The following is a 26,494-nucleotide window of genomic DNA, read 5'->3' on the forward strand; positions in this document are numbered from 1 at the left end:
AATTAAATTAGAGAATTTAATTAATCTTAAATAAAAGCCTTGACTGGGAGTAGATTAGTTGGAAGCCCTATTCTTGTTGAAGTACTCTCAAGATTAATTAATAATTGGAAGTTGCTCTACTTAGTTATCCCTTACTAGGTAAAGGAAAGTCAAACAAGTTGGAAAGCTGTTTCTAGTCACAAGTCCTAGTCCTCTCTCTTGGGAAGGACTAGTGTCAATGATTAGAGGGTGATCCAACAAATAACCCAATTATAATCTCTCTCTTGAGTGGTTCAACTCAAGGGTTCCTTTCAATCATCTCCCAATCAAGTTATGGAACTACTCACTCATCATAATTATAAACTTCACAAAATTAATGGGGAAAATAAAAGAAGACATGATGAATAATAATGAAAGGGATTAATTGAAAATAAAAATAGTCTATATTAATAACTCATGCAAATAATCCAATGTCAACTCTAGGGGAATTAAGAATATAGAAGAATAAATGAAAAGTAAATAACAGAATATAATGACTAGTACCGGAGGTAGACTCTTCTCAAAAGCTAAAGCCAAAATCTTCAAAATCCTAACTATGAGTGTTCAAGTGAGTAAAACCTAGAGGAGGAGCAATTTCAGATCTAGAAACTAAAAATTATGCTGAATGAATGTTGTCCTCTGTCTCTGCATATTCTCTGGCTCTAATCTGTGTTTCTGGGCCGAAAACTGGGTTGAAATCCAGCCCAAAAACTCTGCCAGCGACTTCTGAAATTCTGCAGATCGCGCACGTCACGTGACCGCGTCATCCACGCGTTCACGTCACTCGGCGTTTCTCGTACCACGCGTGCGCGTCGTCCACGCATTCGCGTCGTTCATGCAGCTTCCAATCCGCGCGGTTGTGTCAGGCACGCGAGCGCGTCACTGTTATTTCTTTTATCTTGCGCGGTCGCGTCAGCCATGCGACCGCATGACTTCTCGCTGGTTATCTCCTCAATTATTTGTGTTCCTTCCATTTTGCATGCTTCCTTTCCAATCTCCACTTCATTCTTGCCCTATAAAGCCTGAAACACTTAACATACAGATCACGACATCGAATGGAATAAAGAAGAATTAAAATACCTAATTAAAAGTCTCTAGGAAGTAAGTTTTCAATCATGTAATAATTTTTGGAAGGAAATATAAATGCATGCTAATTATATGAATAAGTGGGTAAAGATCATGATAAAACCACACAATTAAACACACTGTAAACCATAAAATAGTGGTTTATCAATAATTCAATTGGTTCGATTCTAATTTCACCTTAAACCCAAACCAACTCGATCCATACTCAACCCTAGGTGAGACTCCCTCACCTCAAAATAAGATAACTTAAGTCATCTATATAAGGAGAGTCGTTTTTTCAAATATAATCAACTCTACCTTACATACTTATTCCCTATCTCTCTAATTTTCTAACTTGAGTGTCGGAATATTTTTACAAATACCAACTACATTCTAAGGACCATCCACATCATTCTACCGCACCAACTGATAACTGATACATCAGTCATCGAACAAGTGATTTCCTAATGTTTTTTATTTTTAATATTTGTGATTTTTTTATTCTTAATGTTTGTGATTTTTTTAAATATTATTAATATTTAGTTGTATTTAATTTTATTTTTAATATTTTTTATTTGGATCAAATTAAATTTAAATGTTAAATTTATGTAAAATATTAGAGACAAAATTAGAAATTTTTATAATAATTTTGATAAAAATTAAAGACGTTAGGAGAAAACTGAATAAATCAAAACATTAAAAATAAAGTTTAATAGAATTAAACCAAAGTAAGTGACAGTTTAACCCCAAATTCAGTTGAATAAATTTTGGGTCTGATGAATTATTGGGTCCAACAAAGGGGTCATGATCATAAAATATTCGCATTGGATTCGATGATCTCAAAACGTTTGAATCATTAAATGGTTTTATAATAAGACATATTTTTTAAGTTTTTTAATAATTATTAAATAATTCTTATTTAATTTTAATTACAAATTTATTCTTTATATATTATTTAATTATAAAATCTATTTTTTATTTTATAATCATTATTTTATCATTCATCTATCATGTTTATTAATAATAAAAACTAAAACAATAACAAATTAGATCTTCCATTAATCGTAATAAATATTTTGTAATTTTAATCGATCATAATTTTATCATGATCCGTTACATACGTATTAGATTAGAAAAATCGTGTTTGTTAGAAATTCAATCGATTGGAATTGATACACAATCAATTGAATTTTGCAAGACATATAGGGTTTTTCTTATTCAATCGATTGGTCATATTACCCAATCGATTGAAATCATCAAAGCAACATGGGTTTAGTCAATTCAATTGATTGGTTTTGTTACCCATTTGATTGACTTACGTTATTAGAATGATATATGAAAGTTTAATCGATTGAAGTTTGTACGTGACTAGGGGTGGCAAATGGGCCTAAACCCGCCGGGCCGGCCCACGTAACCCGCCAAAAAAGGCGAGCTGGGCTAAAAAATTGGGACCGCCAAATAGCAAAAGCCCGCTTAACCCGCACCGCTTAAACCGCGGGCTTTGGCGGGCCGGGACGGACTTTCCCGCCGGGCTTAGTATTTTTTAGCAAGGGGTATTTTTACAATTTTTTTACCAAAATCCAACTTCTCCCAACCCAACTTACAAGAGAATGAAAATGAAAATTGAGTGTTTTGGATTATGTTTATTTTGTTTTAGAGACAATATTTATAATTATGTTTTGAATTATGTTTATTTTGCTTTGGGAACAATATTTATAATTATGTTTTGGATGAAAACTTAGTTTATAATTATGTTTATTAGATATTTATAATTACAAAGATTTTAATGTTTATGAATATAAAAATTATAATTTGTTTATACTTTTAGAAATTATAATAGTTAAAAGTAAAAAATAAAAGAGATTTTTTTATGTCTTTATATATATTATTTAATAGTTAAAAGTAAAAAAAAAAAGATATTTGGCGGGCTTGGCCCGCCAGCCCGCCGTTAGGCGGGGCGGGTTGGGATTTTGGGACCGCCTCACTAGGCGGGGCAGGGCGGGCCAGTCCGCCTAAGGGCGGACTTTTGGCGGGGCGGGGCGAGGCGGGGCAGGCTTCCCCGCTTGCCACCCCTGTACGTGACTAATGGTATTTTTCAATTCAATCGATTTAAATGTGACGTGAATAATGTTTTTTCCTACATTCAATCAATTGGTATGATAATAATAATAATAACAACTCTCTAGCTTTGATGGCACTAATTGGTATTTTCTGATTTTATTGTTGATGTTACTCAATCGATTGAAGGTTTCAAAGCAATATGAGGTCTCACAATTCAATCGATTGGTTGTGTTACCCGATCGATTTAAGCCTTCAAAGCAATATGAATTTTCACAATTCAATCGATTGGTTGTGTTATCCAATCGATTGAATTGTGCACTACGTTATATGTTATGCCGTTCTCAATTTTTCTACTCATGGTTATAAATTATTATTTTATTATCCATCTATCTTATCTTTAAAATTGTATCTTCAATTTGTAAGCTTTTATTTTGATTTAAATACTCTAATCTTATCTTTTCTTTAATATTAAGGTTAAAAATTGGTGAATGCAAAACGTTTACCCTCAACTCTAGTTCTTTTTGCATTTTTAGTTGTGGCCATTTTGGGTATTGGTTCGGTGGGTTTTGTAGGGATTTGGATGAGAATTAATAATATGTATGTAGTTTGAAGTGAATGTGGATGAAATTGGAGAAGAAGAAGAGAGAAGTTTTCTAAATTTAGAAGAGAAGAGAGGTTATGCAGAAATGGAATTGTAAAATTTAAAAAGGGGAAGGAGGCTGAACATGAATGGTTATCAGGTTTAATATATAGTGCATATCAAAATTTAATCAATTGTATTATCATACCAATCAATTGAATGTAGGAAAAAACCTTAATCACGTCACATTTAAATCGATTGAATGCTCATACAAATGGATTGAATTAGAAAATACCATTAGCCGCTTATAAACTTCAATCGATTGTATTATCATATCAATCAATTAAACTTTCATATATCATTGCGTAAGTCAATCGATTAGTAACAGAATCAATCAAGTGAATTAACTAAACCTAGATTGCTTTGATGATTTCAATCGATTGGGTAATATGACTAATCGATTGAATAAGAAAAATTCCATACATCTTGCAAAATTCGATCGATTGTGTATCAATTCTAATCGATTGAATTGTTAACAAATACGATTTTTTCAATCTAATACGTATGTAATGGATCAATGATAAAATTATGATCGATTAAGATTGCAAAATATTTATTACAATTAATGAAAGATCTAATTTATTATTATTTTAATTTTTTATTATTAATAATTATGATAGATAAATAATAAAATAATAATTTATAAAATAAAAAATAAATTTTATCGTTAAATAATATATAAGAGATTAATTTATAATTAAAATTAGGTAAAAATTATTTAACCGTTATTAAAAAATTTAAAAAGTATATTTTATTATAGGACATTTAATAATCCATACGGACTATCAGCGAGCCATAAGTGCATAGTGCCTTCCGAGTTCCGACCTTAAACTTCTCGGATTAAATTAAATTACAATTACAATAACAGAAGCAAACAAAACTTGGAAGAGAGAAAGGGTTACATTACGTTCATACCATTTCGTTTGAATAACAGATTTTATTGAATTCGGATTTCGGAAGACAGCTCATTAATTCATGTTCACCTCATCGAATTCTGATCCTTCGTCGCCGTTGGTAACACATTCTGATCCTAATTCCGTTTCCGCAACACACCCTTTACTCCCAGCTTCAATTTTTAATCGTTTTATGGTTCGATTTCTCAATCCCCATATTCTCCGGTTCATATAATTTCGCTGATTTTGAGTGCCGCATCTAATTTCTGGTCAATTATTATTGGGTTCCGTGTTTTCTAAGTCAAAATTTGCATCTTTATATATATTTTTTAATTTTTAAACTGGTGATCTTTATATGTAGGTACATTGAAGTGAAATTTTGTTGCTGGGAAGAGTGAGAATTTGCTGTGTTTAAGTCAGAGTTCCTGTGAGTTTTGAGTGATAGGTTTACCCTGGTACTTTCTTGTCTCAATCACATTACACTAAGAATTCAAGTACCTGTGTAAAATATGATGCATTTTATTGGTATAGACACTCATAATGGGTTGGAACAATTACAGCTTTTAGCTGCATTACAAACTTGTATCAATCAGATATTTGGAAGTAACAATGACTGGCCATTAACTAGAATGAGAAGAGTTATCAGCCTATGTTTAATGATTGGAAGATTGATCAATCCCTTTTTCATTTCTTCATAATTAGGTTGCTTTTATATTAATGTGATATGTTTGCATGTTCACACCTCTATATCACTTAAACGACTGATCCATTTTAACTGAGGTCAATCAAACACATGATTTAGAGAACTCAAATGAATTGAAATGCTGAATTATCAAATTTAAGTGTCAAACAGAGTAGTTTGGGGTTCTGGAACTGATGCATAAAACAGGAAACTTGTAGAATTAGCAGGGCTTGCATGTAAGGTAAATTTCAGGTGCATAGATTCATGTTCTGTATGAATAATTACCAAAGTAATAATGGGTTGAACTGTGAAAACATTGCATATAATGATTTGTTTCAAGCAATATCAATGTAACTTTTTTGTCTCTTATAACAGAAATCACATTGAACACTCCATTTTATACCTTGGTTAATCCTGGTTGTTGACCGCTGCAAATGCTGGCAAGTGGCCCCCCATCTCGTATGGGTTCATCTGTTTCTCCGTCTCAAGGAATATTTCCACCTTCGAATATTGGAAATAGTGAATTCCTTAATGTTGGGGCCTCTTCTTCTTTTCCCCCGCCTGAATTAGATATGAACAAAAATGATGAAACAGATTTACTCTCAGTATCATGGAATCAGAACAGTGGTTGTATTGCTGCTGGGACAAGTAATGGTTTTCGTATCTATAATTGTGAACCTTTCAAGGAAACTTTCAGGCGTGATTTAAAGAGTGGTGGTTTCAAAATTGTGGAGATGCTGTTCCGGTGCAATATTCTGGGACTTGTTGGTTCTGTAGGTAATACCCATTACCCACCCAATAAAGTTTTGATTTGGGATGATCATCAGAGCAGATGCATTGGTGAATTTACATTCAGATCTGAAGTTCGCGGAGTGAAGTTAAGACGTGATCGGATTGTAGTTGTCCTTGAGCACAAGATATATATTTATAACCTTATGGATCTGAAGCTTCTTCACCAGATTGAGACTCTGGCAAATCCTAGGGGGTTGTGCTGTCTTTCTCACCATTCAAATACATTTGTTTTGGCTTGTCCAGGTCTTTGCAAAGGACAGGTTCGGGTTGAACATTTTGGACTAAATGTTACCAAATTAATCAATGCTCATGATTCTCAAATTGCTTGCTTCACTCTGTCAATGGATGGACTACTCCTTGCAACTGCTAGTGTAAAGGGCACTTTGATTAGAATCTTCAATACAATGGACGGGTCGCGATTACAAGAAGTAGGTTACTATACAATATTATAGCATAGGATAGAGATATTTCTTCAATAGGATTTGGTTTGATCTTTCATATTGATGTTCTGTCATTTGCTTTCTCTTTCTTGTAGGTGAGAAGAGGGGCGGATAGAGCTGAAATAAACAGTATGGCTCTGTCACCAAATGTGCAGTGGTTGGCAGCATCAAGTGACAAAGGAACTGTTCATTTATTCAACTTGAGAGTGAGAGTGTTTGGGGAGGATACTCGGCCAAACTCTCCCAGAGGGCCTGCTCTGGTCCATCAGAATTCTTCAACTTCTTTAGATCCCTTGGTTTCTCCAAATACCGGTGCCAATCCGAATTCATCATTATCTTTCATGAGAGGTACAATATATTTTCATAACTATAGGGATCATCACTTGGAATCATGGTAATTCATACTTTGGAGATTCAGTAATTTTGTCTTTGTCCAGTTTATCTATTAAAATCTATCCTGGGAGCTAGATTTTGTGTCTGCATGCACACGTGTGTGTTTAATGCTAATTTATCAATCATCTTATCAATCTTGATGGAATGTGTGCAGAGCATTATGTATATAATGTGATGAAATTGTGTTGTATGTTTATCTTTCTAGTGGGACAAAACTCTGGTTTGTGCTTATTGGTCTTCCTTAACATTGTAGGAGTTTTACCAAAATACTTTAGCTCAGAATGGTCATTTGCTCAGTTCCACTTGTCTGAACGCACAAAATTCATTGTGGCATTCGGATCGCAGTCTCAGAACAGTGTCCTAATTGTTGGCATGGATGGGAGGTACTTTTCTTACTCTTTTTGTATATTTGTTAACTTGGTTCTCATTTTTGTTCCTCACAGCCTCTTCTCTCTTTTTCCTGTGGCTTCAGTTTCTATAGGTGCAGTTTTGATCCGGTGCGTGGGGGTGCAATGTTGCAGAAGGAATATGTTAGTTTTCTAAAGTTTCAAAGTAGATCAACTATTTAGAGTTGTTCCACATCCTCACCAACCATTAAACTCTTCTCAGCCATGTAAATATGATGCATCCCCAAGATCAGGCATATGTGTAAATATGATCCCCCAACATTGAAGGCTTGGAGATACATTGCTGTCTATTACTGTATAAATCTTGTATATAGTAGAGACTAGAGGAAAATAAAATGAAATGAAATTGTAAAAGAACAATGCCCATGGCAAATAATTCACTTGTTGAATCTGCCATAACACCATTTCCGGCAAAATTTTTGAGTATCAGATCATGTTACAAATATTTGGCAAGTTTGCATAACATAAGTTCAAATCTCAATGCCCTTGATGTATTAAAATGTCTTGCTACATTTGCTTTTACGCTTATGTGTATTAATCAACTCGGTTGATTCCTGATTACAACACTTAGGTTAATTATCACTTATGCTTGTGCTTCATCTTTCACTGAACTTGCTCTCTCTTAACCATTAGAGGAGGTATGATTGTAAAATAATAATGCAAATTTGACTCGAAATATGGATATTCAGGAATGTAGGTTTTATTAATGAAAGAAGCCATTCACATTAATCTTTTTACAAAGTTTTTGTCAACGTGATGACTAACCTGAACAAAGAGAGCACCACAAAATTAACTTGAAATAATATAAAGGAAAGTTGTGTCATAGAAAATTTGGCTTCTTGACGAGATGGAGAAGTAATTTTAGTGAACATTCCTTGATCAAGGTTGGCAGGTTGGAAAAAATTATTTGACCATATGAAGTGTGCAAAATTTACCATTGATTGACAAAGGTAACCTTCACATAGTAAATAGTACAATTTGACGATGTTCATTTGTATACATTTGTTATTCTTTGGGTAAACTAAGACACAGGTACACAGCACATAATTTCTCTATTCTGTTCCGTTCTTGTACAATAATATTCTGTTGGACGTTGGGGTGCTACTGTAGCACATATTATTCAACCGTAAAGAAGAATTATCAGAAGGGTCACAGCTTAGATCTTGTAAGTTTGTCATCAAAAACAATCATCACCTTCCCAATGACTTTCCTATCTTTGATAGCAGAAAACGCAAGGTTGGCCTGCAATGATCAGAAGTTCATGTTAGCACAGATGATATGCAAGTGGTGCAAATTTATAACTATCTACAGTTTTTCATAAAAGTATTTATGCATTCACACTATAGAAGCTGTATTGATTATTGAATTAGATAGGAAAAGAAAGTGATATTCAAATCTGTAGAAGAGCTGTAAAACGAATTCCTGACCTCTGACAAGCAGTAAGAATGAGAAATGTGGATGGAAATCAAGCCTCTTGCCAACCAAGACAATAAGTCTTTTAGAGAATCTTCAAGAACAGCTGGGCGATGTATCTTGTAGCTACCCCAATAAAGACCATGAACTGTCCAATTCTGGCAAAATGGTTTTAAATCAATGAAATATCAGTAATGAGGGATATAAACAAGTGACTTTTGAAGTTCGAAGGTTTTACGAATAAAGCATAATTAGATCAATCAAGACTTAACTCATGATAGAGTATACCTTAACAAGAGCTATGTTAGCAGGGATGACAGGAATTTCGCCGCTCGCAAACCCAATTATGAGAATCTGAGCTCCCCATTTCAGAAGTTTCATGCTTTCTTTCGTAAGCTTGCCTCCAACCGGGTCATAGAGGACATCAACACCTTTAAGCCTTCTAGCCTTAAGGAACTCTTTCACACTCTCGATAACATTTTCACTGACCAAGTCCACCACATGATCAACACCAAGAGTCTTCAAAATCTGCACCTTTTCAGCTCCCCTGAAACCGAGTTATGCAAAACAATAAACATTCAACTCCAACGAATACCTAGTAAATGGAAATATCAATCAAATGCAGAACAATTATATCAGTCATATTCAACCTTGCATTGAAACAAATTAGTACTACCTAGCAACAGCAATGACAATGGCACCACACGCTTTTCCAATTTGAACAGCTGCAAGCCCTACACCTCCTGCTGCACCCAAAACCACCAACACCTACAATTTCATCAACTTTTCAACCACTCCAAAGAGATATAAACATAACCAACATGTGAAATAAATAAACAAACAAATAAATAAAGTAAAAATTAACTACGTATGACATACCTGACCAGAGGTTAAATTAGCTCTATGGACAAGTGCTACATGAGAAGTGCCAAATGCCACAGCAAGTGCTCCAGCAGCAACAAGATCACAACCTTCTGGCACACGAAACCTTCAACCCAAAAAATGGGTTAAAAACAAAGTTAATAACTTTACACGCCACAATGAACAATTTGTCAATTTCTCAAATTTACCATCAATTTTTGTTTTGAAAAGAAAAAAAGTAAATGAATTAGGAGGGGAATCTCACAACTCGTTCTCGTCAACAACAATGAACTCAGCGAATGAACCAAGAGCAGCAAAGGAACAAACAGGGTCCCCAACACGAAAGTTTGAAACTTTGGGGCCAACGGCGTCAACGATTCCCGAATAATCGGATCCAGGTATGAATGGCAAAGTCGCCTTCTCCTGATACTTACCTTGGATCTGCAAGTAATTTGCAAAATTCAAGCTCGTAGCCTTGATTCTGACTCTTACAGAAGTGGGAGACTTCAACTGAGGAACTGGATGGTTCTTGGACACAATTATTGGGCTGTTATCGTCTTCCAAAGATAACGATGGATCACCAAGTTTTCTGCACAAAAGAGCTTCCATTTCCACTATATGTCTCTGGATTATGTAATTCGTAATCTAAATTTCGAAGATAGAATAGAACCTTTTTGTCACTTCATTTTAGATGAGCAATCATGCGGCAGACGGATATTTTTTTTATTTAAATTAATTAAGTATATTATTTATCGAAATAAGTAAAAGACAGTGTTAAGAGTATCAGTGCTATGATATAAGGGTAAATACGTATCGGATTGGTTTAGGTTTTAGAATCAAACTAATTGAATTATAACTAGTTTGATTTGGTTTGAATTTATATTTTTTTGTATGTATTTAAATTAAACCAAATCAATTAAGAATGGATTAATTCGTTCGAATAATTGAGTATTCAATAAAATAAAAATTTATAAAAAAATAAAATTTTCATCTTAAAATTTTTTAAATACAATAAATATGTAAAATCAATAGAAATAATTTAAAAATATTAAACACTAAATATATTAAAATCTAAATATATTAAATACCGTGAAAGTGATTGCACTTGAAAAAGAAGTGCTTCCAACAACAGTATTATTTAAAGGTAAAGTGAAGTTTGAGAAAGCTTTGCTAGGGTTTACTCCATAGGGTGAGGAAACTGCTGCTAGTGCTAGGGTTATTGGGTGAGAAACTTAAAATCATTAAAAGGTATATATATATTTTTAAAATTGGATTTCGTACTTTCAGAACCGTTACCCGAACTAATTACTAGAGAAAGGCATTAGTTTGGTTTGGGTCGGACCCGATTACCCGTTGGTTGCAGAACCAATTTAATTGGTTCGGTTCAAGTTCAAACAGGTAATCAGGTACCTGCTACCCATGCTCACCCCTACTATGACCCAAATTTAATTAAACTTATATCCCGATGATTAAGTAATAAGTACTTGAAACATGTCACGATAAGAGTTGAATATATCTCAAGTGCATCCGGATATGACACGTAATTAAAAATTGGATATTCATTATACAAAATATGATCGTATTTTAAACAAGATTATAGTATCCGAGATGTGTTCGAAAACATAAACAAGGTTATACTATTCGAGATATAGCTAGAGACACAAAATAGGATCACAATATCCAAGATACATGTCTAATTAATTAAGTGTCTCTACATCCTAGATGATTATATCCGAAAAAAATATCTATATAAGGACTTTTCTAATTCCATCATTAATCACATTATATCTATCTCTCCACTTTTAATCTTTATACTTCTTTTTTACATACACATGGATAATAATGAGTTCTTTTTTATAATAATTTATCCCAATGGAACAATAAGTAATGGTAAGGAAGGTGTGATATTTGAGGGTAATTCAACTGTGAGGTTGCGAACAAGCCATGTTGATTATCTAGATTTGTAGAAGAATGTCATACTGAGTAACATGTGGATAATAGGTTCTAAGGAGGTTGGAAGAGTTGCATATAGATTTTTATTAGTACAGTTGAGTGGAGGGTTTACTAACAAGGTATTTTGGTTGGAAGCTGATTAGTATGTAAGAGTAATGTTTGACGTACATGCTAGACTAATGACACAACATGTGATGAAGTAGTACGTTATGGTTCATGACAATGGTGGTAGTTGTGGGCTGTCATCTTCTAATCCACTCTAAAATTATCATATCAGATCTAATATTTGTATTTTTTAGGATCAGATCCGATCCACTCCCCACACAAATAGATCGGATATTAAATATATCCGGTTAAAATTAGAAAATATACCTAAAAATTCAAAAAACTAAAAAAAGTTCGAAACTTTTTTTTCACAAAGTACAAACCAGAACCAGAATTCAATCCACAGTAGAGAGAACTAGAAATTTCATACTTAATAATAGCACCAAATTTCACATAACAACAATCATACAAATCCAAAATTTTCTAACAATAGTACTAAAGAAACTTAATACCTAATAGTATCTAAAGTTACCTAGTAGTATTTAAATTTAAAATAAAAAATTAACCCAGATGCAAAAGGAAAGCCAAAAGCCAGAAGTTAAATGACAAAGAGGCGAGGAAAAACACTTGAACAGAGGCTAAAGCCAGAAGTAGAACGACAAGGAAGTAAGGAGTGACGAGTGGCGAGCGGCGAGGATGAGCAATGAAGGGCAAGGGATGAGCAACAAGCGGCGAGGCCCAACGACAAGGGGTAATACTGAGTGATGAGTAGAGGATTGAAGGTGAGGGTGATTCACTAAGGGAGAGAGGATTGTATGATGCCGATAGCACAAAAGAGTGATGTGACTGAGGGCCGAAAGAAAAGAGGACGTGGGGTGAGTGGGTGTGAGTGAGAGAGAAGTGCCGAAAGTGAAGGAAAGTAATTAGGATTCGTTTGATTTGAGAAAATAACACATATGTATAATATATTTTATTTATTTAATTATTAATGTGCAGATTTGTTGATCATTTCTGCGGGTATCTACCTGAAATCTGCAATCCGATCCTATCAGTTTCGGATCAGATCTTTATCCGCAACATTTGGTTCAGATCCGAATAAACACTGCGGATCTGCAAATCGACTCTGATTCATATGCACCCATATTTGCATCTGCTCCAGAGGCAATGTGTGAGACTCTGTTCCTCAGCCAAGTCATTTTCAAACCAAAATCCTACTTCCTATCCTCTGGCTGTGAAGGCAGCCAGTCGTCGAGCAAATTCTCAATCCACTGCCATGTGGGGTGCCCATAGAACTACTGGAAGTCTAGAATTCTCTGGTGTAACCCTTGATTGGTTCACCATCTGTGCCCAGGCCAAGATGATAAACAACATCCTTCAAAGTAATTGTTACCTTACCCCACGGAAGGTGAAAATTGTGGATCTTGGGCCTCCACTATAACGACCCACATTTTTCAAAATATAAATATAAATAAGTTATAATTTATTTTATAAATTGGAGTTCCTTATTTTTAGAAAGTATTTCTATTCGCTCTGATACCATTAATTTACAAACAACAACTATAATTCAATAAGATTTTAACATAAACTTAATCAAACTCAACTAATAATCAATCAAACCAATATTTACTTATCAAATTCACATTTAATTATTATAAAATTACCAAACCCTACCTCCACATTAAATTAAAATACTCGAAGTTTCGGAGAAGCTTTCTGACCGAGCTACCGAAGAAGAAAACGTTAGAAATTATGTGTGCCTCCTAGAACTCTAATTGGACGAACTCAAGGGGAAGGGGAGCTACGTCACTGTCAACTTCTACCGAACAAAAGTGATATCAACGTATAGAGGAGGAAGACACAAACACTTTTATTGGATTAAATTTTTTATTAGAGTTACAGATCACAAGGAATCAAAACCAAAATTTTTGGTGTGGGTCACGGTTTCTTCATGTAAGCATTCGGTCTCTCTCTCCGTATGAAAGGAAAAGAAGCCAATGAATTTTGATGATGATTATATGTGATTAGCGAAGTATTTCAGTTTTAGGAATATTAGGTGTAACACCCTACCGCACAAAACTTTACGCTTAAGCCGTAAAACAAAGGTGGTGTGGTATTACGGTCTTTAAAATAAAATATATACTTATAGTAGCAGAAAAAGTATAATAAATAGGAGCCTTGAAAAACAGGTGAAACAAAATTTGCAAAATGAAAAGCGCAACGCTCAAAAAACGAGATTACTTACGTGCTAAGAAACTCAAAGCTTATAAGTATAAATAAACAGAAAGTGGGATTAGAGAGTCAATGATGCAGAACGACTAGCTTCTAACTCAGCCTCTAAAGCCAAGGTTGGCCAAAGAGTATCTCACACACACACACACACACACACACACACACACACACACAGATATATATATATATATATATATATATATATATATATATATATATATATATATATATATATATATATATATATAATCCCAAAACCCTAACTCTCGATAAACCTCTAAGAGGATCAAAATAAACAAGTCATTTAGAGAGAAAGCTAAGTATATATACATATGAACTATACAGCAAAAGGAACCCTCTCGACCTGCATCTGAAAAATAATAACACAGTATGGGGTGAGAACCAGAGGTTCTCAGCATGGTAAAGGTGCCACACACATAATATATAAGGTCCTGGGAATAACAGAAGCAATCCTAGAACACCGAGACTCAGGCAGTACTAACACAGGTGCAGTGGTCAACCTCTGTTTTAATGCTAGAAAACTTTCTTCACACTAAAGAGTCCAGAAGAAAGGTACATCTTTCCTAATCAGCTTGGTTAAAGGTAAGGCAAGCTGTAAAAATCCCTTAACGAATTTCCGATAATAACCTGCCAAACCTAGAAAACTTCTAATCTCTGTCACCGAAGTTGGTCGCTTCCAATTCATCACTACTTCAACCTTAGCAGGATCTACTGCTATTCCCTAGTTGCTCACCACGTGGCCAAGAAACTTCACTTCAGTCTTCCAGAACTCGCACTTATATAGTTTAGCACACAACTTCCTATCTTTCAAGATTTGTAGCACAGTCCGTAAGTGATCCACATGCTCATCTTCTGTCTTAGAGTAAATAAGAATGTCATCGATGAATACGACAACAAACTTATCCAAATACGGATGGAAAATTCTATTCATGTAATCCATGAATATTGCCAGAGCATTTGTCAACCCAAAAGACATCATTGTGTACTCATAATGTCCATAATGTATCCTAAAAGCAGCTTTGGGAATGTCCTCATCTCTAACCCTTATATGGTGGTATCCGAATTGCAAATCAATCTTAGAAAACATGCCGGTTCCTTGTAACTGGTCTATTAGGTCGTCAATTCTTGGCAACAGATATTTATTCTTCACAGTAACCTTATTCAGCTGCCGATAATCGACACACAGGCGCATACTTCTGTCTTTCTTTTTTACCAGTAGCACTGGCGCTCCCCACGGGAAAACACTTGGTCGAATGAAGCGTTTATCCAATAGATCTTCCAGTTGAACCTTCAACTCGGCCATTTCTAGATGTGACATCCTATAAGGAGCACTCGAGATCGAACCGGCTCCAGGCACCAACTCAATTGCGAATTCAACCTCTCGGTTAGGTGGAAATTCATCAATATCATCCGAAAACGCCTCTGGGAACTCACAGACAACCGAAATCTGCTCCAAACTTTGATCATCACCCGAAGCACCCGCAGTTAATAGCATGATACCCTGGCATTCAATCCCAGAACAATTTACTGTCATAGAGTTCAAATAGTCGCCACAACCGGCCCTTCTGTATCCTCCGGCATAAAGCACACTGATTTCTAAAAACAGTCGAGTATAAAATGGTTCTTAGATAACCAGTCCAACCCCAGAAATAGATCAAGACAAGTCATCAGTAGACAAATCAGATCATGCACGAATTCATGTTGTTGTACTCAAAACGGAACTTGTGGACATCCTAACCTAGTCACCATAGATTCATGGGTAATATTATACACCTTTAAATCATAATCCAAGACCACTATTTTCAATCCTAGTTCATCAGCCTTCTCAAATGCAATGAATGAATGCATTGCTCCAGAATCAAACAGTGCACTTAAAACTTTACCGGCTATCTTACCACTACCTCTGATCAGTGTCTCTGACCCCTCAGCACCTGCTGCAAAAGTAGTATACACTCTCCCTGGCTACTGCACTCGACCAGTCTCATACTTTTTTCTTTTCTGGATAGCCCCAAGCCAGGTTCCCGGGTTGTTCATAGAAGTAGCACACTCCCAAACCCAGTCTGCATGGAACTCCTGGATGATGCTTCTCGCACCTCGACAGTTCAAGTTCTGCTGTGGCTGCTTCCCAAATCTTCTTCCCTGATTAGCATTGTTATTCGGTCTCCTAAAACTGCCTTGACCATGATTAGGTTGCTAAATGAATCCCCACGCTTAAAGTTCCTTCCTCTTGGTGTAAAATTTCTCCCTGGAATCCTCTGGAAGGGCATCCTCATGCTTCCTTTCTCTACTGCCACCTTTCTCACACATTTCTCTGCCACCTTACTTTTGTTTACAAGTTTAGAGAACACCCTGATCTTCATTGGTGCAATGGAGTTCAGAAATTTACTCCGAAGGCCTTCTTCATACTTGATGCATTTCTATTCAGCAAAATCCTTTGGAGCACCTTGACAAATACGAGAAAACCGGCACAGTTCTTCAAACTTATTAGTATACTCAGTAATAGTCATCTGCCCTTGCTTAAATTGCATCAATTCAAGTTCTTTGGTGTTTTTAACCAAATTAGGAAAATACTTCTTGAAGAAATCTGTTTGGAACAATTCCCAAAAAATTATAACCCCATCAGGCTATAGAATACGCCGCATCCCCTGCCACCAATACTGAGTCTCACCTTGTAGCTGATTAGTCCCAAATTCAATCCATTACTCCTCGGGATCCTGCTGAGCCTGCAGTGCCCACTCCATAGCTTGAACCCAATTGTCCGCCTCAGTGGGATTTGAGGTCCCCCTGAAGGTTGGAGGGTGAACCTTCAGAAATGTGGCAAATGTCATTGGGCCTTCTTCGCCATTATTGTTCCTGTAATTACCATTGTTTATCTAGTTTTACAGCGCTTCAGCTATTGTCTGCATAGCCGCAGCCATATTTCCCAAGACAGCCATGAAATCTACAGGGTTATTCCCTATCGTGCCAGGATTTGCATTACCTATTCTACCCTGCCTTGCTCGCGACTGCGTCTGCGAGTCGACATCTGGTTCCTATACACACCAAACAAGTGATATCAAGTTGATCAGTCTTACTATCGCAAGTCTAGTGCTTCAAGTCCCAAATGCATGCTCATGAACGTTTATGCCACATATATCAATTAGATAGCCTAATAGCACATAGACACATACATAGAGAATGCACAGAAGCATAGTCAGTCCGTCCCTCAGGCTCTATATGAACGAATGGCTCTGATACCATAATGTAACACCCTACCACACAGAGTTTTACGCTTAAGCAGTAAAACAAAGGTGGTGTTGTATTACAGCCTCTAAAATAAAATATATACATATAGTAGCAGAAAAAGTATAATAACTAGGAGCCTTGAAAAACAGATGAAACAAAATCCGCAAAATGAAAAGTGCAACGCTCAAAAAATGAGATTACTTGCGTGCTAAGAAACTTAAAGTTTATAAGTATAAATATACAGAAAGTGGGATTAGAGAGTCAAGGATGCAGAATAACTAGCTCCTAACCCAGCCTGTGAAGCCAAGGCTGGCTGAAGAGTATTTACATATATATATATATATATATATATATATATATATATATATATATATATATATATATATATATATATATATATATATATATATATATATATATAATCCCAAAACCAAAATACATTGCCAAAACCCTAACTCTCTATAAACCTCTAAGAGGATCAAAATAAACAAGTCATTTGGAGAGAAAGCTAATAAGTACATATACATATGAACTATACAGCAAAAGGAACCCAGAAACCACTCCGCTTCAGAAGTCCAGGCGCCTGGCGAGGTGCCTCTCGACCTGTATCTGAAAAACAACAACATAGTATGGGATGAGAACCAGAGGTTCTCAGCATGCCATGCACATAATATATAAGGTCCTGGGAATGCCAAAGGCAATCCTAAAACACCGACACTCAGATTGTAAAGCTTAACAGTATTAAACAGAAACCATAAAAAGAGGTCTTCTAAGGAAATATAAGTCTAACCTAGACTTAACCTTAACTCTAAATCTTTCCGCCTTTCCTCCGATCCTCTATCTCCAATAACATATCACAGACAATCAAGCAGATAAAAACAAACACAAACACAAGTAGAGTACAAGTACTGCAAATAACAATTATACCATTAACATAGCAAGTACATTTAGGCACACCCAATTAATGCACAAACAAGTAATTCAAGTAATATGTACATGATGCATGCCTGTCCTATGGCTGATGAGTCTCATCTGTTGGTTATCAAGCCAACCCGACAAGTCCGGTTGCTAAACCTTTAGACTGTCCCCCAACGCGCATCCCCAAGAGTCTATGCATAGCTTTTTCTCATATTATAAATTGCTCAATGGGGGTCAACCTTCCCAGAAATTTAGAATGCCCGGTCACATCTTATGTCGCAGGGTCAATAGGGTATCGAGTCTCAACCTGGAACACGTGGTGGCAAGCCACGGTACTTTACCCAAGGAACTCGTATCTCAGATAATTTAAATGCACAAGCCTCATACATTTTAGAGTAATTGTAGAAATCAATCATTCAAGCCTTGGCATCATAAATCATTCAAGTATACATCTCATTCTTATATGATCCACCATTTTTAACCTTTACTTTATTTACCTTAATTTCTTAACTCCATCTCATTACTAAGCTTTCTAACCAAGTTTAGAACTAACAATATGAAAATAGAGGTTTAGGAGGTCAAATTGGCGTTGAAAACACAAAATAATGATTTGCTAAAAACAGGGGTATGCATACATATGTATGCGTACGCATAGGCCTCTTTTTGTCCAAGACGCGTATGCATGCATCTGTCTGCATACGCATGTACACTGGACAGAATTGAACGCATGCGTATGGCTCCTGTATGCGTAAGCGAAACATCCTTTTTTAGGTGCTATGCGTACGCATGCACATGTATGCATATGCATAGATACCAAAATGTAATCAATGCGTATGAAAGGGTATGCGTATGCATGCATGGGTTTTTGGTTAAAATTTTGGTTAAGTAAAAAAATTGCAAAATTTACATTTTGAACCCTAAACTTCCAATGCGCGTAACTTCTTCGTTTTAAATCATTTTTCATCCGTTCTTCGAACGGTGTAAACTTCACGGGCTTAATTTTCATACAAAACAAGTGTAAAATCATTTGGGAGTCCGGAAGCCAAGTTATGGCTCGCTGAAGTTCAGCCAAAAACCAATTCCACACCAAGTTAAAAAACCTCAACTTTCTTAAAGAATCCAATCCAAATCTAATATACCATACACCAAAATTAACACAACATAACCTTGCCATTACCACAATAATCCTTCCATGACTACCATATCTCAATTCAACAATATCATGCATCAATCTCTCAAATACATCAACAAATTTGTCATCCACCTATCCTAGGCATTTATATATTCTTGTCAACAAGTCCATAATCATAAATTCATCAATTTTACACCCAATTATTATTATTATCATCCATAGCAGTTACCCAATCCAATACACAATTCATAGTACAATTCAACAACAAGGATACTAAGCATTAAACATTCCTTTACATTTCAACCTATCCTAGGGTTGTCTAGCTTAAGTTTTCACAGAACATTATATAATAAATACGAGAAACCTAAACCATACCTTGGCTGATTTTCACGTATTTACCAAGACAGCACCAAAGCTCCAAACACAACCCTCAAAGTTCAAAGTATCCAAAGCAAGGTCTCCCAAACTCTACCAAGATCCCAATGTCCACAATTCAAGCTCCAATTACATATACACAAGCTTAATTCATATATACATAACACACATATACACCCAAATTCAATATCTAGCATACTAAATCAAGAAATTGACTAGGGTTAGAGATTCTTACTACATCCATGGACAAAACAACCCAAGTCTGATAAACTCCTCAAACTAAATCAAACCTAGAATACCAAAATCGACAAAATCTCAACATAAAGGCTCTCAATTTTCAAAAATCAAAAGGAGGTAGAGAAACCAAGGTGAGATTGTGGCTTATCTATGAAATTGTTCTGATAGGTTTGTAGAGCTCGACGTGTTGGACGTGTGGCCGCAAATGGTGCGGCGATTGGAGTTTAGAGTGGGAAGATATGGTAGTTAGAAGTGGCACTACAAGAAAACAAGCTTTTTGCTACGCTTTTAAAGCGTGGCAAAAAGTCCAAAAAAGCATAGCGATAGCTTTTCGCCACGCTTTTTGAGCTGCGGCACGCTTTTGAAAGGGTCACAACTGCAAGGGTGCCGGTTGCTCTATCGCCACGCTTTTGGTGACCTATTGCCACGCTTTTTTTCTTGCCACGCTTTTACAGATCGCAACGCTTTAAAAGCGTGGCCATGTGTGAGATATGGCTACGCTTTTAAAGTGTGCCAATAGCGAGACATATGGCTACGCTTTTAAAGCATGCCAATAGCGAGACATATGGCTACGCCTTAAAAGCGTGCCAATAGCAAGACATATGGCTACCCTTTAAAAGCGTGCCAATAGCTATGAGATACAGCTACGCTTTTAAAGCGTGGCTGTTAATACCCACTGTAATGTTTATCGCCACGCTTTGGAAGCGTGGCAACAAGTGGAGATATGGCTACGCTTTAAAAGCGTGCCAATAGGTACGAAACTAAATTTTAAAGCGTGGCTGTTGATTGCTGCTGTACAATATAGTTACTCTTTTAAAGCGTGGCTGTAAGTTAGTTCAGTACCTATTGGCACTCTTTTTTTTATAAACCTTACAAAATCATAGATAATTTTAAAATTTAAAAGATGACTACTAATTTTAAATCAACTAATCATTGCTTCATAAACTTGTCACAGAAAAAAAGTGTTTGATCACATAATATACTCCAACAAAATACCAAAAATCAAAGTCTCATCCACTAGCAATTTCCTAATACGTGAATTACAATTCCAACATGGGTTACATTATCTACTTCCTTTACACTTCATTAAAAAATATAAAACTTCATGATTACTGATCATCATTGTGAGCAAAATTGTTTTCAGCACTGCCCTACATAATTTTAAATGTTGTGTGTTAGTGCATCTTATACCAAACCAAAAAATGAAAAGACATATTATCAATAATTGTAACCAGCAAAGGCTTTTCTTTCATAGTGAAAGCCACTATACGTTTTGTGTTCTTAAAGTTTTCAAAAAAGGGAAAGGGTAGTGATATAGGAAGCTAACAATCAAACTGTCCCCTCCCCCTTTTTTTTGCTGCAACTATCACATGTTTTAACTCAACAATTCACAACCAAATTAACCATTCTTGTAGCCCTATACTGCACCTGCAGTCACATGCATGCACCATAAGTTTATTCTAGCAACTAGAGAATCAATAGAAATTGCATATGGATTCTATAACCGATTTCTTCTTCTGATTAATAAAGGTGGGAAAAGAAAGAAAGAAAAGACCAATCCCCAATAAATAAATCAAGCAAAATGAGATATACCATGAGAGCCGTTAATTCCTTCTGGAGTCTGCAAAAATCAAAACAAACAAAACCATTAAAATTCAATTATGGTTTCTTTTCTTTTCCTTTTTCCAATTTGATTAGAAAAAAGTGCAAATCTTCAAAGATTTCTCATGTTTTCCAAAATTGAGATTCAATGCCACACTAAATACAAAACAAAACACTACTAAAAAGTCAACAACTTTGAATTCAGATTCCAATTCAACACCATTAGCATCATTTATAATCTTTTATCTCACTATCAAATGTCCAAAATCAACAACAACAACAATAAGTCAACTACTTTGAATGGAAATATATCGAATATCCAAAGATAGTGACTTACATCTTTGGGTGGAATATGAGTTGATTTGGAGGAGCGAGGAGTAGTATATCTTGGTCTGCTACTTGAGGCATCCAAAGGAGAACTTTGGGCAGCTTGCACTAAGGCTGCTACCTCTTCCTCACTCATTCCAGGGTTGAATTGGTGCACCAATACCTTTAATAAACTACATACACCGAATCTCCTCATCCTTTTTAAGAGAGCTTCTTGATTATTTTTCGCTGTTATATAAACTGTTTTATGAATTACTAGTACTATTTCAATTTTGACTTAAAACCGGCAAGTATGTCTCAACTTTAATTTCTCTGAGATTAAAGTATATCTAGGCTGTGATTTTTCAGTAATCTAATTTTAAGTCTCCTGATAAGTATACTTTAAATACAATCATTCTCAAGCCATAAAGTAATCATAATAATAATAATAAACTTCTACCTAAGAATAACTATATTAATTAAACATTACTCCATCAAATAGAAACAGCAAAGCATGAAAAATTATGCAACTCTCTTTTTCTGACCACAACAATCACCTTGGAAAGACATGAGCAAGCAACTCAGAATGAGAGTGTTAATCCTGTAGTGCTCTTTCCTCACTTTCTTCTACATTCTGCAGTGTAAAAATTATTTTCAAATATAAATCAGAAATGCAGTATGAAAAGAATAAGAACTCCACAACCCAAACTATCATATGTAATGTCGGTAGCATATGGCAAGAAACAGTTAAAAATAGTTGAAAGTTTAAGAAACCAAAGTACAAACAAAGCAGTACCATAGGATCAGCAGAATAAAAGAATTGAAAATAATTTCATGCCCTTAGCTTCAGATCCATTTTTATCCATTCAAACATACAAGAACGGATCATATTTATATTTTTGTTAAGAGTTTTCATTCATCAACATTTAATATTTTAGTCATATAATAATATTGTAGGATACTGGTCAATTTAAAAGACTAAAATCTAATCAGTTTTTTTTAAGATAATATATATTAAAAAAAAACTAATTATATATATTTTTTTATCTATTTTATACACTAGCATAACAACAGCTCAATGAAAGCAACAAAAGAAAACTGCTTAGACAGAAGGCAACTAGAGTTGTTAGTTAGCTAAATGCCTAAATATTTTGCGTTTAATTAATTAATTAATTAATTAATTAATTAATTATACTATTCAGTCATGCTTAAACGGATCCTACAAGCTTTTCCATGCATGAACAGAAAAAGAGTCCTTAGCTTGTTATATTGTAATGTATATATAAAATATAAATATGAACTTGGATAGAGAAACAAGAATTCAGAATTGTGAACATGCATAAGTAACAAAACCTGTTATAGTTGTGAACTTAAGTAACAAAACAAAACATATTTTAGGCTAGCTAAGTAACAAGGATCAAATTATTTGTAACAATCATTTGAAATTCTGTCTTAGACATTATATATGGACTATTTCACAGCTAGCAGTATGTCAAATTGCATAACCAGAATGAGCCCTACGACCTAGACTAGACCAGGAAGGGAAAAGAATATAATTCCATCTAGCTGTAAGTTTTCTTGATGAAGACTATTAAATTCCAATCTGCAAGCAGCATGCTGAATAAATGAACAGATACATCAATATTTATCAAAACAATAAAAAAGGAAGAAAAAGGATCAATAAATAATTGAAAATAAAAGCCGTAAACAATGCAAAAGTGGACACTTGTAGTTGAATTCTATTACAAACATATCTCCATAAAATTACATAAAGGAATCTTATATCCATGAGATTCACATCCCTAAATAAAATTTAGAACTCTTTGCTCTGAGCCATACATTACTCTTTTCTTGGGAAGGGAATTACAAAAAGTATAAAGTAAAGAGAAATATAGTTAAGTTACTTGCATTGCTTGCATCTAGGGCAGTAGTTACAAATCAAAATTACATTTACCTTTTGAAAAGTTTAAAACAAAATATATTACTGACACATACAGATACAAGTTACGTATCATCATGGCATTATTTCTCGTAATTATTTTACTTTACATTGTATTTTAATTACTACATATTTAAACTAAACGCAAATGAGGAGCTTGTGATTTTGAAAAGCACAAGCACTTCTTCAGAAAAACTTTACCAAATCAAGCCTTAATGTCTTATTGGTTCTGCATCACTGGCAGACATAAAAAAAATTCCTGAAAACAAATAAGTATTCATGAATACATGAACTGAGTCAAGTTTTTCCTGTTGAATATTTTAGGAAATAAACTTATTTAATTGCAATAATATCTCTGGCAGCTTAGAACACTCGAAAGACCTCCACATCAATATGATATATAGTTATGCAAGTGTATTCAAGTGAGACAGCGCAAACCAAATGCACCAATTCACAAAATTCAATATTAAAAGCACAAACAGTGGCAATCGGCAAGAATTAGTATCCAAATCCAGTAATAATAATCCAATAATTCAAGACAAAGACACTAGTAGCGTCAATTCTCAAAGCCTTTACGAAATTCAGAAAACAGGGAAGGAGGAAGAAAAAAGAGGTAATACCATCAGTAGACATAGCAAAAACTAACAAGTTTATTAGAGTCTTGTGGTGCAAATGGTAGAGCTTTGAAGAAATTGAATTTGTGAGATTGCTCCCTGAATTTGAGAAACAAGAATTTGTTACTATTTGTCCAAAGTAAATTACAACATATCAGCATGAAAGCCTTATGCATGGCACATATAATAAATTCAGCTGCAAAAAGTTAAATGGATAAAGCTAATACTACTAAGTACTCATTAATCAGCTTCAATATATTGGGTAGTAGCTATTAGATAGTTGATTAATTTTGAGGATTTCTGTTGCTTTCTGTCGGTGGAGAAATTAAATTAAAATAAAAATAATATAGGAATAACAATACATTATACATATACATATTGAAAATCATGTTACGGCTAATGCCCTTCATCATCAATTATTCATCCCTTTAATTTTCTCTTAATATATATCTCATTAATCTTGGCATGAATTTCTTATATATTAGGAAAGAAAATGGATTAACCCATGAGAAAGAAATAAAAGAAAGATGAGAGAACTCAGAGAAGTGTGTTTATAAGGAAAAGAATCTTAAACCAATGATTGAATTTTGGAAGTTAATTTTACAATTCGTGCAGGAACTTATGCAACATCCAAATGGTGCATTCCTGCTTCATCTTTACTAAGATTCAGTCAAATAAACCAAAACACAATAAAAACATAGGACCATGAACTCATGTTTGGTGATGATAACAATGGTCTCGACAACAAATAGCTGCTTCTAAATTGACAAAAATGAAACAGTATTCAAATATATAAGTAACTTTAAATAATTTTAGCAAGAATTTAATTGTAAATTGTGCTCTATGCATAGGATGAAAACTAACTTGAAGATACAACCATTATGAGTGAACAGCAAATAATAATCAGGGGCACCTACAACTGCTAACTCAATACACTCCTCAAATGAAATCAAATCCTCAAAGTTACTAGTTGAAATTGCAAATGCCTCATGTTCAAATTTACTGGTATAGTGGTATGTGATGTCCAATAAACAGATTAGAATATCCATAAAACTCATCAATGAGAAGACACCAAAGAAGGCACATCAAAGAAGTTGGTGAATCTAATATATATAAAGGTCATAATATCCTCTTTGGTATGTGAAACAAACTATGGATATAGATTCTAATTGACAAATGGTAATTAATTAAAAGTAACAAGAGTATTGTATATTGTTATAGCTAAAATAAAAATAAAGATATGAGCTAGATTCCATGTACATTGAAAAATTATTGTTGATTAAAAGCAAAATGAAGTATACTCCAATGTAATCACGTCATTAGTTTAACAGTTTTACATTACTCATATGTTCCAACACATGAACATAGGACACGATAGCTCAAATGAATCTATAGTCACTACCATCACACAGAAACCAATTTAAAATAACCAAAATGAAGATACAGTGAGCCAGTAAGAGAAAATTACCAGAGCTAGTGGCAGTAATAGCTTGCCTATACTTCTTGTCCCGGGCTTAAATACAAAATAGATTTCTTTAGTAAGTCGCAAACAGAGTAAAAGAGAAAAGGCAGTCATAAAATCACTATGATGGTTTTTTGACAAGATAATTAGAGGCTTGGTCCAAAAAAAAATTAATAAGGACCATTTTTCGTTTAGCAGCTGAAGATCTTGCGCAATGAACCAAAACCCAAGGAGGAACCCTTACAAGAATGCAATCTCATATGATCCAAAATTGATCTCACAAATCACAGACAAGGAAAACAGCATCATCAAATTCGAAGCATGAACATGTCATAAATCTTCAAACAAAGCAGACATGTAAATAAAAACGCGAATCATGAACCCCCAAATATTCAAATTACAGTGCGATTTAATACAAAAAAAGGAATAATCTTTTTTCTTTGCAACTTGCTTAACCAGCTCAACATGACAACACTTAAACCGATTAATCAATTCGACAAAGCTTCCCTTGAATCATTAAAAAAAAAACACAGATTTCGAACGAGGAGACAAAAATCACACACTAAGGAAATGAAGAAAAATCACATGCAAAGACGAAGTATATGAAATGAGACAGAGAGAATGAAAGATGAAATTACCAACAAGTGAGGGCTTCGTCATCCTGGGCTTCTTCACTGGTCTTCGTCATTCTGGGCTTCGTCACAATGTAGCCATCAGATTTGCTGAGTGACTTACAAAGAAGAGGACTTACAAGAAGCAAGAAGCAGGAAG

General features: G+C 34.7%; 2 protein-coding genes across 5 annotated transcripts; one reads left to right on the forward strand and one right to left on the reverse strand.

The window, feature by feature from the left end:
- The first annotated feature begins 4,581 nt into the window (after positions 1 to 4,581).
- LOC112715754 (autophagy-related protein 18c) lies at positions 4,582 to 7,836 on the forward strand. 4 transcript variants are annotated; one of them, XM_025767570.3, is made up of 6 exons: positions 4,582 to 4,798; positions 5,039 to 5,132; positions 5,735 to 6,579; positions 6,687 to 6,939; positions 7,238 to 7,367; positions 7,457 to 7,836. In XM_025767570.3, exons 3-6 carry the CDS (start codon positions 5,794 to 5,796, stop codon positions 7,551 to 7,553), a joined length of 1,266 nt encoding a protein of 421 aa, XP_025623355.1. In that variant the 5' UTR covers positions 4,582 to 4,798; positions 5,039 to 5,132; positions 5,735 to 5,793; the 3' UTR covers positions 7,554 to 7,836. The 4 variants fall into 4 exon arrangements, with proteins under 4 accessions (XP_025623355.1, XP_025623356.1, XP_029145510.1 ...); XM_025767571.3 differs by having other exon boundaries at positions 4,613 to 4,873; XM_029289677.2 differs by having other exon boundaries at positions 4,626 to 4,798; positions 5,039 to 5,104.
- A 476-nt stretch (positions 7,837 to 8,312) lies between these two features.
- Positions 8,313 to 10,513, reverse strand: LOC112715755 (uncharacterized). Its single transcript, XM_025767572.3, has 6 exons — positions 9,931 to 10,513; positions 9,684 to 9,792; positions 9,481 to 9,572; positions 9,093 to 9,351; positions 8,819 to 8,962; positions 8,313 to 8,633 (listed from the first exon to the last, which is right to left on the reverse strand). The coding sequence occupies exons 1-6, from the start codon at positions 10,272 to 10,274 to the stop codon at positions 8,541 to 8,543; spliced, it is 1,041 nt and encodes a 346-aa protein (XP_025623357.1). The 5' UTR covers positions 10,275 to 10,513; the 3' UTR covers positions 8,313 to 8,540.
- Between the last annotated feature and the right edge of the window lie 15,981 nt (positions 10,514 to 26,494).

Source organism: Arachis hypogaea, chromosome 10, assembly GCF_003086295.3.
Source record: "Arachis hypogaea cultivar Tifrunner chromosome 10, arahy.Tifrunner.gnm2.J5K5, whole genome shotgun sequence".
NCBI classification, from domain to species: Eukaryota; Viridiplantae; Streptophyta; class Magnoliopsida; order Fabales; family Fabaceae; genus Arachis; species Arachis hypogaea.

What these genes read in the sequence shown, in the direction of transcription:
- LOC112715754 (XM_025767570.3), top strand. Translation starts at nt 5,794, where the DNA reads ATGCTGGCAAGTGGCCCCCCATCTCGTATGGGTTCATCTGTTTCTCCG. An exon ending in ATCATTATCTTTCATGAGAG is followed by an intron (nt 6,940 to 7,237) that starts GTACAATATATT and finishes TTAACATTGTAG; the next exon opens with GAGTTTTACCAAAATACTTT. An exon ending in ATTGTTGGCATGGATGGGAG is followed by an intron (nt 7,368 to 7,456) that starts GTACTTTTCTTA and finishes CTGTGGCTTCAG; the next exon opens with TTTCTATAGGTGCAGTTTTG.
- LOC112715755 (XM_025767572.3), bottom strand. Translation starts at nt 10,274, where the DNA reads ATGGAAGCTCTTTTGTGCAGAAAACTTGGTGATCCATCGTTATCTTTG. An exon ending in CTAATTTAACCTCTGGTCAG is followed by an intron (nt 9,573 to 9,683) that starts GTATGTCATACG and finishes ATGAAATTGTAG; the next exon opens with GTGTTGGTGGTTTTGGGTGC. An exon ending in ATTGTCATTGCTGTTGCTAG is followed by an intron (nt 9,352 to 9,480) that starts GTAGTACTAATT and finishes ACTCGGTTTCAG; the next exon opens with GGGAGCTGAAAAGGTGCAGA.